Source organism: Mus caroli, chromosome 4 (genome assembly GCF_900094665.2).
Source record: "Mus caroli chromosome 4, CAROLI_EIJ_v1.1, whole genome shotgun sequence".
Lineage (NCBI taxonomy): Eukaryota > Metazoa > Chordata > Mammalia > Rodentia > Muridae > Mus > Mus caroli.
Window position 1 is genome coordinate 107,139,841 of NC_034573.1, and position 14,164 is coordinate 107,154,004.

At 44.4% G+C, this 14,164-nt stretch overlaps 2 protein-coding genes across 9 annotated transcripts in view; one reads left to right on the forward strand and one right to left on the reverse strand.

Annotated features, from left to right (window-relative positions):
- Positions 1 to 4,298: 4,298 nt before the first annotated feature.
- On the reverse strand, positions 4,299 to 9,252 carry Mmachc (metabolism of cobalamin associated C). The gene is made up of 4 exons (XM_021161410.2): positions 9,152 to 9,252; positions 6,795 to 6,989; positions 5,853 to 6,005; positions 4,299 to 5,038 (listed from the first exon to the last, which is right to left on the reverse strand). Exons 1-4 carry the CDS (start codon positions 9,230 to 9,232, stop codon positions 4,628 to 4,630), a joined length of 840 nt encoding a protein of 279 aa, XP_021017069.1. The 5' UTR covers positions 9,233 to 9,252; the 3' UTR covers positions 4,299 to 4,627.
- Positions 9,253 to 9,551: 299 nt separating this feature from the next.
- The window catches only part of Ccdc163 (coiled-coil domain containing 163), a 7,006-nt gene continuing 2,393 nt past the window's right edge, over positions 9,552 to 14,164 (forward strand). For 4 of the 8 annotated variants that reach the window (XM_021161402.2, XM_021161403.2, XM_021161405.2 and 1 more), the window contains exons 1-7: positions 9,552 to 9,989; positions 10,125 to 10,500; positions 10,605 to 10,686; positions 11,124 to 11,307; positions 12,414 to 12,481; positions 13,299 to 13,366; positions 13,651 to 13,754. In XM_021161402.2, the coding sequence (XP_021017061.1) occupies positions 9,946 to 9,989; positions 10,125 to 10,500; positions 10,605 to 10,686; positions 11,124 to 11,307; positions 12,414 to 12,481; positions 13,299 to 13,366; positions 13,651 to 13,754 (926 nt within the window). In that variant the 5' untranslated portion in view covers positions 9,552 to 9,945. The remainder of the gene's footprint in view (positions 9,990 to 10,124; positions 10,501 to 10,604; positions 10,687 to 11,123; positions 11,308 to 12,413; positions 12,482 to 13,298; positions 13,367 to 13,650; positions 13,755 to 14,164) is intronic. The other 4 variants (XM_021161404.2, XM_029476872.1, XM_021161406.2 and 1 more) reach the window with 2 other exon arrangements.

Consider the following 14,164-nt stretch of genomic DNA (forward strand, 5'->3'; position numbering starts at 1 on the left):
CTTGGTGATTCATTCTTTAAAGGCAACATTGGAATTTTTTTTTTTTAATATTTTTATTACATATTTTCCTCAATTACATTTCCAATGCTATCCCAAAAGTCCCCCATAGCGCCCCCCACTTCCCTACCCACCCATTCCCATTCTTTTGGCCCTGGCATTCCCCTATATTGGGGCATATAAAGTTTGCAAGTCCAATGGGCCTCTCTTTCCATTGATGGCCGACTAGGTCATCTTTCGATACATATGCAGCTAGAGACAAGAGCTCCGGGGTTCTGGTTAGTACATCATGTTGTTCCAACAATAGGGTTGCAGATCCCTTTAGCTCCTTGGGTACTTTCTCTAGCTTCTCCATTGGGAGCCCTGTGATACATCCAATAGCTGACTGTGAACATACACTCCTGTGTTTGCTAGGCCCCGGCATCGTCTCACAAGAGACAGCTATATTTGGGTCCTTTCAGCAAAATCTTGCTAGTGTATGCAATGGTGTCAGCGTTTAGAAGCTGATTATGGGATGGATCCCTGGATACGGCAGTCTCTAAATGGTCCATCCTTTCATCACAGCTACGAACTTTGTCTCTGTAACTCCTTCCCTGGGTGTTTTGTTCCCACTTGTAAGAAGGGGCACAGTGTCCACACTTTGGTCTTCATTCTTCTTTAGTTTCATGCGTTTAGCAAATTGTATCTTATATCTTGGGTATCCTAAGTTTTGGGCTAATATCCACTTATCAGTGAATACATATTGTGTGAGTTCTTTTGTGATTGTGTTACTTCACTCAAGATGATGCCCTCCAGGTCCATCCATTTGGCTAGGAATTTCATAAATTCATTCTTTTTAATAGCTGAGTAGTACTCCATTGTGTAAATGTAAACATTGGAATTTTAAAGAGGATTTTATTTTCATGAGTAGGTGAAAGGGTTTGTGTGAGTGTTGTTTACCTTTTTTAAAAAGAATGTTTTCCCAGCATGTGTACCATTTACCTGCCTGTTGGATAGATACTCTGGGACCATGTGGGTACTGGGAATTGAACCTGGGTCTTCTATAAGAGCAATGGGGTTCCTAACCATTGAGCTATCTCTCCAGTCTTTTAACTTTTGAGACAGGATCTCTCACTGATCTAGAACTTGATGTATACCTGAGGCTAGTAAGCTCTCAGGATCTACTTTTCTAGTGCTGGTTTTATAAGCATGGATTACCATAGTTGGCCTTTTGTTTTTGGAGACAGGCTTTCTCTGTGTAACAGCCCTGGCTGTCCTGGAACTCTGTAGACTAGGCTGGCCTCTGAAAGATCTACCTGCCTATTTAATCTGCCTGGGATCAAAAGTGTGTGCCCACCACTGTCTGCTTCATGCCTAGCTTTTTTTTGTTTTTTTTAAATGGGAGTTCCGTGGAGTAAATTGCTTCCTCACAAGCATGTCACAGCTGAACTATCTCCAAAACCCCTGCTTTTCTTAGAAAATTGGGTTTGAAAGGTGACTCAGGTCTGGAGACAAAGCTTTTGGTAGAGTGCTTGCCTGGTATTCTGTTTTACTTCTTGTTGCTGTGTTATCAGTTGTGACTAAAAATATCTGGCTTATACTTCCTGGTCACAGTCATCTCTGAGGTAAAGTCAGGGTAGGACTTCAAGGAGGAACTGAAGCAGAAAATGTCCCACAGACCAGTCTAATCTTGGAAATGTTTAAATTGAGGTTTCTTCTCCTGGGTGAATGAATAATTGAAAAAAAAAATACTGTCAAGTTGACAAAAGTTAACCATTATGTTTAGCGTGCACAAGCCTTGTTATAACCCTATTGCCATGTAAACAAGGTGTGATAGTGCACACCGGTAATCTCAGTACTAGCGAACTGAAGGCAAAGGGATCAGAGGTTCACCTGTGTGATGCAGTAGGCCTGGTCTTTAAAGGGGAAAAAGGGCTTCAGTACACATACCACACAGAAGAAAGTTTTTAGTTTAACAATATTTTAGATTGAAAAGCAGACCCAAGCCTTGCTGTCCTCTCAGCCATTGCACTGCAGTTCATGTTTGCTGGGTTTAGGCAAGTCTGAGAAAGATTTATTTGAGCTGTTTAGCGCTGGGAGGGTTGCATGGGATAGAATTTTTGCTTCTTAGGATAAATGCCTAGTGTTTGTCTGCTCTGCAAAATAATAGGACTTGGCCAGTAAGAAGTTCATTGGGTATCTTAGAGTTTTATTGCTGTTAAGAGACTTCATGAGGGCTGGTGAGATGGCTCAGTGGGTAAGAGCACCCGACTGACTGCTCCTCCAAAGGTCCGGAGTTCAAATCCCAGCAACCACATGGTGGCTCACAACCATCCGTAACGAGATCTGACTCCCTCTTCTGGAATGTCTGAAGACAGCTACAGTGTACTTACATATAATCAATAAATCTTTAAAAAAAAAAAAAGAGACTCCATGACCATGGCAACTCTTAAAAAAGGAAAACATTTAATTGGGGCTGGCTTATAGTCATTATTTAGTCCATTATGGTGAGAAACATGGCACAGTACAGGAAGACATGATGCTGGCCAAGGAGTTGTGAGTTCTAGCAGAAAAAGACTTGTGTGCCACACTGGGTGTGGTTTGAGTATAGGACACCTCAAAGCCTGTTCCCACAGTGACACTTCGCACCAACAAGACCACACTTACTAACAGTGCAATTACCTATTACCACCACATTAAAGATGCTTGCCACATGGTGCAAGAAGAGAATTGGCTCCTTCTTACAAAGTTGTCCTCTGACGTCATAAATGCACTGTGATATGCCTCTCCCCATGAATATGAGTGTAATCGAGGAGGAAAAAGGAATGACCACTGGGCCTGTCAAGTTTTTAATTGCAGAGATGAGTGCTAGATTAGGCTATAAGGTAACACTTTGCTTGTAGACCAGAAGAATGTGTTGGACCTTTTGGGGCTGGAATGAGAAGCAGTTGTGAGCCGCCTGCTTGAACTGGATGCTTACTGAGGTTTGCTGGCCAATAAGCTCCAATAATTATCCCCTTGTTCCCAGCAAGCAAAGTATGGAACATTGGAGTTCTGGGCAGGGCACAGTAAAGTGCTTGAAAAAGTTATTAGGGCTTCTTTTTTCCCTTTTGCCACTACATTTTTTTTTTATCACGGAATAAGTAACACCTTGGAAATGTTACACCTACCAGTTTTCAGGATGCATTTTTAAGATTTACTATGTATACATGTTATATACATATCATGTATACACATGGTCTCCCCGCACATATACCTGCGGGCCAGAGGGCACCAGGTCACATGTGATTGCTGGGAATCACTCAGGACCTCTACAAGAGTATCCAGTGCCCTTAACCTCTCTCCATCCTGGGTGGAATTTCTTTTTTAAAACCCTCAGTAGTTTGCTTCTCCCTCCCTGTTGCAGGGTTTGGGGGGCAGGGGTGGATTCCTGTTCAAGGAAGAGATTTGAGATGAATATGATTGAGTCTGAGACTGGTCTGTCTCTTGTTTTCAGTTTTCAACAAGTAAAATCAGCACATTACAATTTACCAACTAACCTCCCTGGACCCTGGGAGTGAAACTTGAAATATCAGAATTGGGGAACTATCTCTGGAATCAACAAACAGGCAAACAAAGTTGGTGGCTTTGGATATGATTGTATTCAACTTCTTGTATTTTAGCTGTGATGAGAGAATATTCCATTTTGATCCTGTAAAGTCAGGAAGAAGTTTCTTCTGGATTCTTGGTTAGGGTAGACAAAACAATCCTATGACATCATGTCCTTCCAACATTCCAGAATTCAAAGTACATCTATTTGAGCATAAGTATAAGATTGCCTAAGCCTTTAGTAATAGCACACTGTAGGTCGGCAGTTTCAATGTAGTTTACTTAAATATTAATTCAGCATAGCTCTATGTGGTGGGTACCCCTAGGAGCTACTAAATCTGTTTCTCAGCCCCCAGGGGTTGTTGAACAACCCTTTCACTGGATTCCCTAAGACAATTGATTCATAAATAGCAAAATTATTAGGTAGCAACAAAAATAATTTTATGGTTGCGGTCACTACAACATGAGGAACTGCCTTAAATGATAGCAGCTTTAGGAACAGTGAGAACCATGGTTCTTAAATAGTATCTTAAGAGTACTACTCAAAGCCGGGCTTGGTAGTGCACGCCTTTAATCCCAGCACTGGGGAGGCAGAGGCAGGTGGATTTCTGAGTTCGAGGCCAGCCTGGTCTACAGAGTGAGTTCCAGGACAGCCAGGGCTACACAGAAAAACCCTGTCTTGAAAAACCAAAAAAAAAAAAAAAAAAAAAAAAAAAAAAAAAAAAAAAAAAAAAAAAATAGTAATGGGCATGAGTCTAATATTTGAAGTCAACTGCTGATTTTGAGTCTGCCTTGGCATCTGATTTATCTTGACCAATGTAAATTGAGTCTTGACTGTCTGAAGCACTATTATCAGGAAATCCTACCCAAAATGAAATGGTTTTACCACAGTGCAAAAAATCAGCACTCTGGAGGAAACAGAGGCAGGTGGATCTCTCTTAGCTTGAGGCCAGCCTGGTCTGGGCTACAAAAAAACTAAAAAAGGAGAAAGTGTTTTTTTTCACAACCCAAATCCTACTTAAAATAAATGTATTATGAGTGGGATCCCGAAGGGCAAAAGTTATCAAGGGCCTGGGGATACAGGTGGTGAGGCACTTGGACTCAGCCAGCTTCGAGCTCTCCTGGAATTCTGAGGTTTAGTAAGCAAGGAAAGAGGATGCTCAGATGTAGTGCTAGGGTGTTCTGAGGGTTGGGCTAAGCCTAATAGGGCCAAGCGTTGGGCAGGTGGGGTGGAGAAGTAGATCTTCTGTTCTTCGGAGTACCGTTCTTCAGGAGTCACAGCATCACGGTAAGTCCAGTCCCGCCAATGGAAATTGAAACCTTCAAGCAGAGTGATGCGGCCAGCTCTTGTAGGCACACAGTCAGGGGGCTTTCTGGGTGGCAAATTTGGCACTTCAATCCCTGGCAGCAACATTACCCCTCGGATGGCAAACCAGCCCCCAAATCGGGGGTGTATGCACACGCCTGCTATGTGCTGGGGAGAGGACAAAGAAAAAGCAGGGTTACAGAGGTCATTTTGACACTAGGTTCAACGACTATTGGAAACTTTTTATCCCCCAAGAATGGGTATGAGTGTCTTGCTTGCATGCAAGCAGTACCCACAGCGGCCAGCAGAGGGTGTCAATCTAAAAAGGAGTTGCAGATGGTTCTGAGCAGCCACGTGAGTGCTTGGGATTGAACATGGTTCATACAAAAGCAACAAATGGGGCCTGGGGTGGTGGCGCACGCCTTTAATCCCAGCACTCGGGAGGCAGAGGCAGGCGGATTTCTGAGTTCGAGGCCAGCCTGGTCTACAAAGTGAGTGCCAGGACAGCCAGGGCTACACAGAAAAACCCTGTCTCGAAAAACCAAAAAAAAACAAAACAAAAAACAAAAGCGGGCTGGTGAGATGGCTCAGTGGGTAAGAGCACCCGACTGCTCTTCCGAAGGTCCAGGGTTCAAATCCCAGCAACCACATGGTGGCTCACAACCATCCGTAACGAGATCTGGTGCCCTCTTCCAGAGTGTCTGAAGACAGCTACAGTGTACTTACATATAATAAATAAATCTTTAAAAAAAAAAAAACAAAAAAAAACAAAAGCAACAAATGTTCCTAATCTTTTCCTAATTCTTTCCCACTTAGTGCACACTCATTCCATGCAGAAGGCTCTGGCCCTTCTATTAAATTAAAAAATCTAGCCAGGCAGTGGTGGGGCACACCTTTAATCTCAGCACCTACACAGACCTTATACTTGAGGGGCCTTTACTAGCCTTCCCCTTGGTCCCCACCCACACATTCACTCTCTGACCTGGGTCCCCCATGGGTCTGCATCCACATCTTGTCGTTGGTAGTAATAAGCAGCACCTGCCACATGGGCTGCTGTCTGGGCGAGAATCTTAGGTCGCCGATTGGGGTGTACCTCATAGTCAGCAATGACTTCCATATGCACTTCTGGAAACTTCTGGAACAGAATACAGGGCGCTTGTTAGCACGATGGGAGTCATGACTTTGTTCTAAGGCCTATGTTATGTATTAATATGCCTCCTGTTTTCATAAGCCCATGGGTTATTTTTGTTGTTGTTTTTTTTGTGTGTGACAGGGTCAGAATGACCTTGAACATGCTATATATATCTAAAGATGATCATGAATTCCTGATTCTCCTGCCTCTATCTCTCTACTGCTGGGATTCACCATTAAAAGTCTGTTTGAAGGAAAAACAACTTTAACCTAAGGAGCTACAAAGTGAAGGAATTTAGAGTTTCTCTGCCCCCTCAGAAGGGCCTGTACTTGAAAGGAAATATAAAAGCCTTGCTCAGAAGCCTCCATTATAGGAGTTATTGAGTCGTCTGTGGCAATTCTAGAGTGGAAAGACCTAGAATGTATATGTAAAGATTTATGTGTATATAAATGAGTACAGGCTGAGAAATAGTCTTCTGCCTTCGAAGGCTCCACAGACAGCATAGAACGCATAAACCCAGGCAAAGGCCAACGACCAATGACTAAAGATGTTGGATTACTAATATTCCAACATCTTTAAGATTAAGACTACAGGTTCCTCTAGTTGTCTATCAGTGTAGTCACTTTACAAAACTGATTTCAGATGGGGAGTCTGCTAAAGGAAAGGGTAAAACCTGGGTGTAAGAAGTTGCAGAATGTCAGGGCTCCTAGCCCTAAGGGTAGATTGTGCCCTGAGTGAGGTCACCAGGGAAGCAGATGTGGGTTTGGGAGTTGAAGGAACGTTCCACATTACCTCTGTAACACTCCTCAGGTGGTAGGACACACATTGATCCACCGGGTCTCTCAGGGTTTGGAAGTGGCAGCTCTTCAAGAAGGGTTTGAGGGCTCGGTCAAACATAGCAGGTGTGCTGAGTACCAGGAAGGCCAGGGTAGGTCCTGGGAAGGGCAAGTGGAAGGCTGGAGGCAGGAGTTCATTGTACCACGCCACCTGGAACACAGAAAGCTCAGGCAGTTGGATCTCTGAGTTTGAGACCAATCTGGTCTACAGAGCAAGTTTCCAGGACAGCCAGGGATACACAGAGAAACCCTGTCTCGAAAAAACAAAACAAAAAAAGAACCCCATCCCCCTGCCCCCCACCAAAAAAAAAAAAAAAAAAGGAAAGAAAAAAAGAAATAAATGCACTAGGGGAAGCTTGAGAGATTAGTAGGAGAGAGGTTGGGCCTGGCCTTACATATCAACTTAAAAACTATGGCACCAACTTGATGAAGATGAGGAGTCATTTAACCCTTAAAAGAATAAAGTGGAGACTAGTGAGATGGCTCAGTGGGTAAGAGCATCCGACTGCTCTTCCGAAGGTCCAGAGTTCAGATCCGAGCAACCACATGGTGGCTCACAACCACCCAAAATGAGATCTGACGCCCTCTTCTGGTGTGTCTGAAGACAGCTACAGTGTACTTACATATAAAAAAAAAAAAAAAAAAAAAAAAAAAAAAAAAAAAGTAAAATCTTAAAAAAAAAAAAAAGAATAAAGTGACCAATAATTGGAAAGATCTGGTTGCGCTGTAGAGAATGGATTGGAGCCAAGATGGCAGCAAGGAGATTATAATAATTCATATGTGAGAAGTGTTCTGGGATATAGGATAGGTTGGTGGGCTAAAAAACAACAACCTGTGTTTGGAAGATTCAGGTGATATTCATGGTGGCTGTTGGATATAGGACTGGAAAGGTGAGTAGCAAGACCTTATGAGACAGGCGGGGCTAACTCTGTTCAGTATAATAGTTCCTATTATCCAGACTAGACACACACACGTTTAAAATAAGATGGGGCCTCACTATAGCTCTGGCTGACCTGGAGCTTGCTATGTACATCAGGCTGGTCTGGAAGCCTCTGCCTGCTGCGTGCTGGGATCAAAGGCTTCGGCCACCATGCCTCACATTCACATAGGCACTCCTATTCTTTCCCATATCCGCCTTCCATCACTGCCTCCAAATTCTGACTTTTTAAAAAAGATTTAGTTACTTATTTTATGTATGTGAGTATACTGTAGCTGTCTTCAGACACCAGAAGATGGCATCAGATTCCATTACAGATGGTTGAGAGCCACCATGTGGTTGCTGGGAATTGAACTCAGAATCTCTGGAAGAGCAGTCAGTGCTCTTAGCTGCTGAGCTCTCTCTCTCCAGTCCCAATCTGACTCTAGAATGTACATAATTCTCCTCTCCTTTCAATCCATCTTTTCATATACATTTCTCTGTTTTTGTGCTGGTGATTGAGATTTGCAAATGCTAAACCAACACTCTAGCTAGCTAGCCATCCACCTATCAGATAAATTTCTGATAGATGGATAGATAGATATACATCTCATTTAAGTTTTATAGCCTCAGCTTTCAATTTTGTTTTTTCCTCCTTACTAGGAATTGAACCCAAGACCTCAATCATGGCTTTCAAACTAGACTTAACTTCTCAATAGTATCTTCTTACAAGTCTTCCCCTGGAAAGCTCAATGGACTAGGAATCTTAAGATAGGCCAAAGGACACAGGCGGATTTTAGTTTGTGTCTTAAACATCATTTTGTTCACTCAGCATTGTGGGAGGAAAGTGTGGAATAGGGCGGGGCTGGGTGGGGTGGAGAGGGACTGTGGTTACAGAGACTTCTGTACCAGGCGAGCGTGAGGAATTTCTATGCTCAGTCCTGTATTGATGGCAAGCAACACCATGAATTAGCCTTCTGTTGGCTGACCGAACAAACTAGCCAATTGTCTCTTGTTCAACATTAGGAATACTCTTCTCTCTTCATCTGATCGAGTACATAGCCACACCAGCCTTCTAAGTTTTGACCTCTTCTAATTCCTTTGGAAGAATCTGATGATCCCGCCCACACCGGGAGACCGTTTTCTGGTAAATTATAATGATGACAGGTTAGGGGATCTTGGGCTGTATCCCATTCACTTGTTTGACATCATAAAGACATAAAAGGGCAAACGTGTTTCTCTACGTTTTTTAATCAAGCCCCATTTTACAGCACGACCTGGTCCGTCAGACGGCTGCGGTAGGTTGAGAGAATCAGAAGGGCTCACCGGCCTTCACACTTTTGGCACCAAGGCAAATCCTAGAGCTCACCCTAGGACCACAGGGAAGACAAACCAACCTGGAAGGGGTAAACTTCGAAGCCAAAAGGACACAAGTTGTCCTCAATCTTCTGCTTCAGCTCTGCGACTCGCGGCTCCATAACGCACGCTGAACGCTGAGCTTGCTGGGAAATGGAGTCTCACAGCTAACTTGGGCCTGTATGCGTCCATCAGGGCTGGACTACATTTCCCAAGAAGTAAAGGAATAGTAACGGACTCAACTGACTCTGCACGGTGCATCTTGGTACACGTAGTTACTTTGGTCCTTGTAACCCAAACATAACCAAGTCTGGAAGACTCCGTGTCCCGACGAGCTTCACGGGAGGTGTGCACGTATCTCCAGGGAAACGTATTTCCGCCCTCTATTGCCTGTGGTCTCCGCAAGAAGCGGACTCAGTTTCCCGGGTGGCGCTGCGGCACCGGTCCTTAAAATCTCATTCTCCGCCTACCAGAGTTTGAACTCTTGAGCGGCACTTGTCACTTGTCTCAGTGGTGATAGCGTCCTTGATTTGTGGAGGTCTCAACCAAAATTCGTTTTATTCTACCCTCTCGATATTATTCTGTTTTCTTCGCCCCCTCGACCCCCCACTTTTCAAAGTACTCCGTTCCGTAGTTCTAGATTCACAATATTGCTATCGTACTGTATCTGTAGCCCTAGTATATTCCCACTTTACTCATTTCCACCTAACTCTGTGGCTTGTCCTGGGCTGGCCCGCGGGTATCTGAGTGTGGAAGAGCAAGAACAGGGAAAGTTAGGGACGCAATTTCAAGTGCTCCAGGATGAACAGGAGCCCTAGCTGGTCTGATCAGCTTCATGCGGTTCTCAGTTCAACTGATGAAAATATGGCCCGGATTAAGGTAAGAGGGGGACCCCTGGGATCCCCCTCTAACCCCTCCCATTGGGAGGCTAGGCTAGGGCGTAGTAAAGGGCACTGAGAGCTCACTGGCTTGTTGAACTGTTTGCTGTTGTTTGTTTTTTGTTTTGTTTTGTAGCAGAGTTTGTATCCCTTTCGAGTTTCCTCTACAGGTAAGTATTGTCTTTTCTCCCAGCCCTTTTGTCTTCTCAGAGCCTCCTTTCTTTCAGTGCCTGCCTGTACAGCTCACAGTTCTGTACAAATCCCAGCTACTCCCTCTGGTTTCCTACACAGACAGGCCCTGCTCTTGTCCCTTCCCTATTTCCACAATAGGGGACCTGGTTGACACCTGGACTTCTCATCACTTACCTCCTCAGCCAGAGGCCCAAGCTCAACAGCCTTGTGCTCTAAAGACTCCCATTCTTGGAGAGAGATTGAGCTGTACTGAAGCCCACAGCTCCTCTCTCTGGGATGAAGTTACTAAACTCCGATCCCAGCTTCAGGCTCAGGCTCAGGTGAGGTATTCAGGGTATGTACATGGTGATAATGTGAGATGATAATATTAGGAGTTGGGGAAATGACTTAGAAAGGAATGTCTGGGTTTTCTCTGCTTGGGTAGGTGACTGAGGCGCTGAAGCATTCTGTACAGAGCCTGTTGAAGGATCGGGAGAAGTATATGTTCAAGATCAGTGCTCTAGAAGGTATTGGGCCAATTCTTTTCTATGTACGGCACACAGAGCCAGTGAGCTCTCAGTGCCCTTTACTACGCCCTAGCCTAGCCTCCCAATGGGAGGGGTTAGAGGGGGATCCCAGGGGTCCCCCTCTTACCTTAATCCGGGCCATATTTTCATCAGTTGAACTGAGAACCGCATGAAGCTGATCAGACCAGCTAGGGCTCCTGTTCATCCTGGAGCACTTGAAATTGCGTCCCTAACTTTTAAAATGGAAACCAAGAGTTTGGCACATGCTAATGATCTGTGCTCTACCACTGATGTCCATACAGCTTTCGGTTGTGGGGCTTAGCCTTTTAGTGAGTGGGTGAGCTTCTCTCCCTCCAGCCCTACACAGCTTTACCTATGCGTCGTTTGCTCTCATGGGAGTCTCTTAGAGCCACTGACCTTTACTTTCTCCTCTACAGCATCGCTAAAACTGCTGCAGGAGGGCCCCAAAGGGAGAGCCCTTCTGGAGCAATGCCTGGAAGGGCTGAGAAAGGAACTGCAGGGCCTTCAGAGTCAGGTTCAAGAGCTAGTCCAAACACAAATGAAAGTAAGACCAGGAAAGTTGGGTCCTGCCAGTGGCTTTCACCAAGAGCTGCAGAGTGAGTAAGTGATGGGCAAGACTTCACCCTTTTGGTTGTTTAAGATGTGCTTCTTGGGGGCTGGAGAGATGGCTTAGAGGTTAAGAGCACTGACTACTCTTCCAGAGGTTCTGAGTTCAATTCCCAGCAACCACATGTCGGCCCACAACCATCTGATGACCTCTTCTGGCTTCTGGCCTGCAGGCATACATGCTGTATATATAATAAATAAAATTTTTTTAAAAATGTGTTTCACTCTTCCTCTGCTCCTTTTCCCCCTCTTCTTCTTCTTCCCCTTACCCTCTCTCTCTACACGTGTTCCTGGCAGTGGCAGGCCTCTCCTCTCCTCTTTCTCTGTTCTCTCTCCCTCTCTCTCTCTCTCTCTCTCCCCCTTTCCAACTCCCCTTCTGTGCCCTGAATAAACTCTATTCTATTCTATTAAAACAAATGTGCTTCTTGGTGGCACACGGTTTTAGTTCTCGTGCTCAGGAGGCAGAGATGGCCGGTCTCTATGGGTTTGAGACTAGCCTGCTCTACATATTGAGCTATAGGCCATCCAGGGTTACAAAGATCTTTTTTCAGAAAACAAAAAGGACACACAAAAAAAGTGTTTTACCTACATATGTATGCATGCCACATATATGCCTATTGAATCCCCTCTAATTGGAGGTAAAGATGATTTTGAGCCATCATGTGGAGGCTAGAAATCAAAGTTCTCCTTAAGAGCAATTGTTCTCATAACCACTGAGCCATCTTCCTAGCCCAAAGCTTCCTCTTTTGAGGCTTCTGAGCTCCTCGCATAAGATGTTTGGTGTAGCCGGGCGTGGTGGCTCATGCCTTTAATCCCAGCATTCGGGAGGCAGAGGCAGGGGATTTCTGAGTTTGAGGCCAGCCTGGTCTACAAAGTGAGTTCCAGGACAGCCAGGGCTATATAGAGAAACCCTGTCTCGAAAAACAAAAACAAAAACAAAAACAGATGTTTGGCCTACTCACTTTGTTTCTCTGTGATGTTGGCTATTGAACCCTGGGCCCAGTACATGCTAGGTAGATGCCCTTATCATTAAGTTGTGATCTCCAGCCATTCTGGGTTTGTTGTTTGGTTCTAGAATGACACTGCTGTCACTCATGTAGGCACCAGCTTTTGTGGGAAGAGTCAGAGATTCTTCGAGAGGAACTGAAGTTGCTTCGAGACCAGCTGAGTGAGTGAAAGATTGAAAGTGGTTTTTTGCCCTTGTTTTTGGAATATCTTCTTTTTCTTCCAGTAAGTGACATTACTTCTGACTGTTTGAACTATTGAAAAGTCTGGCATATTAGTTTTGTTATTTTTTTAAATTTATTTTTATTTCATGTGCATTGGTGTTCTGCTTGCATGTGAGTCTGTGTGAGGGTGTCAGATCCCTTGGAACTGGGGTTGCAGACAGTTGTGAGCTGCCATGTGGATGCTGGGAATTGAACCAGGATCCTTTGGAAGAACAGCCAGTGTTCTTAACCACTGAGCCATCTCTCCAGTACTCTACCCCCACCCTTTTTTTTTTTTTTTTTTTTTTTTTGGAGACAGTGTCTCTACATAGTTCTGGCTGTCCTGGGACTCATTGTGTGGACCAGGCTGATCTTGAACTCACAGAGACCATATGCCTTTGCTTCCTAACTGCTGGGATAAAGGCATGTGTTACCACCCCTGGCTAGGCAAATTATTATTGATATTATTATTATTATTGTTACTATTATTTGTATATTTTATAATTTAAATATTGTGTAATGTTGGGTATCAAATGCACAGGGCTTTTTATTTGCAAAGCGTCTGCTCTGCCACCAAGCTACACCTGTAGCCTTTGGCAAAATATTTTATTTTGCTCTTTATCTCTCATGTCATTTAGTCTTTCCCATCAGCTTGGTATCTTCCCAGCAGCTGGACCAGAATGTGTTTAAGTTTCTACCACCATTCTGGTCACAAGGCAGTGAAGAAAAAGGAATGAAGTTGGAGAATGGTCCCCTTATATTCTGTCTTATTTTCAGGCCAACATCAGGAGTTGTTGCTGGAACAAATAGCTAAAGGGCCCCAGGTTCAGGCCCGCAGCTGGAAGGTAAGACAGGGTTAGATCAAACTCCACATAGTTCATCCTGAGTCTCCATCCTTGCTTTACAGAAAGGGCTTGGATGTCTTCTCCCACCTCCATCTCTCTTTCATTATTTCCCTTGCTGATTCCACATCTCTCCAAAGCAGTTATTCCCAGTCTCTTTGCTGTAAACATGATTCACTGTCCTTGCCCACATGTAGGTTCTCATGTGTCAAGGAGGGGAGTTGTGGGAGGGAGTTTCCCTTGGAAAGAGAGAGATTTAGCCCTCCCTCTGCACCTCGGTCTGGCAGACGTTGGAGCACCTGCAGAGTGACCAGATGGACAGGGTTCATACCTTGGAGGTTTCCAGTACAGAGGCCCATGATGCCCAGAAGGAAGAGCCCTACCTCCTCAGGTCAGATGTTGTGTGTGCTGGGCCGGTACAGGGGGTTTGTGTTGTAGAGGTCAAGCAAAGTTCAGCTACCCTAAATTTGGCCAAAATTGGTTAGGATGGTCAGTCTGAGTATCTGGGTTTGTATTCATAAGAACAGCATTGGATAGTCTAGCTTAGGCTGTCTTTGAACTCCTGGTCCTCCTGATTTATCTCCCAGTGCAGATGTTACAGGTATATGTTACCAGACTATTTTTATTGAGATGGGTGGGTTCCACTGGGTAGCCCAGATTGGCCTCAAACTCACCAGCCTGCTCTCTTTGTTTCCTACAAATGAACAACAAGTGTGTGCTATTATGGTCACTTGTATTACTGAAATTGGTTTTTTTTTTGTTTGTTTGTTTGTTTGTTTTTTTTTTTGTTTTTTTTTTTTT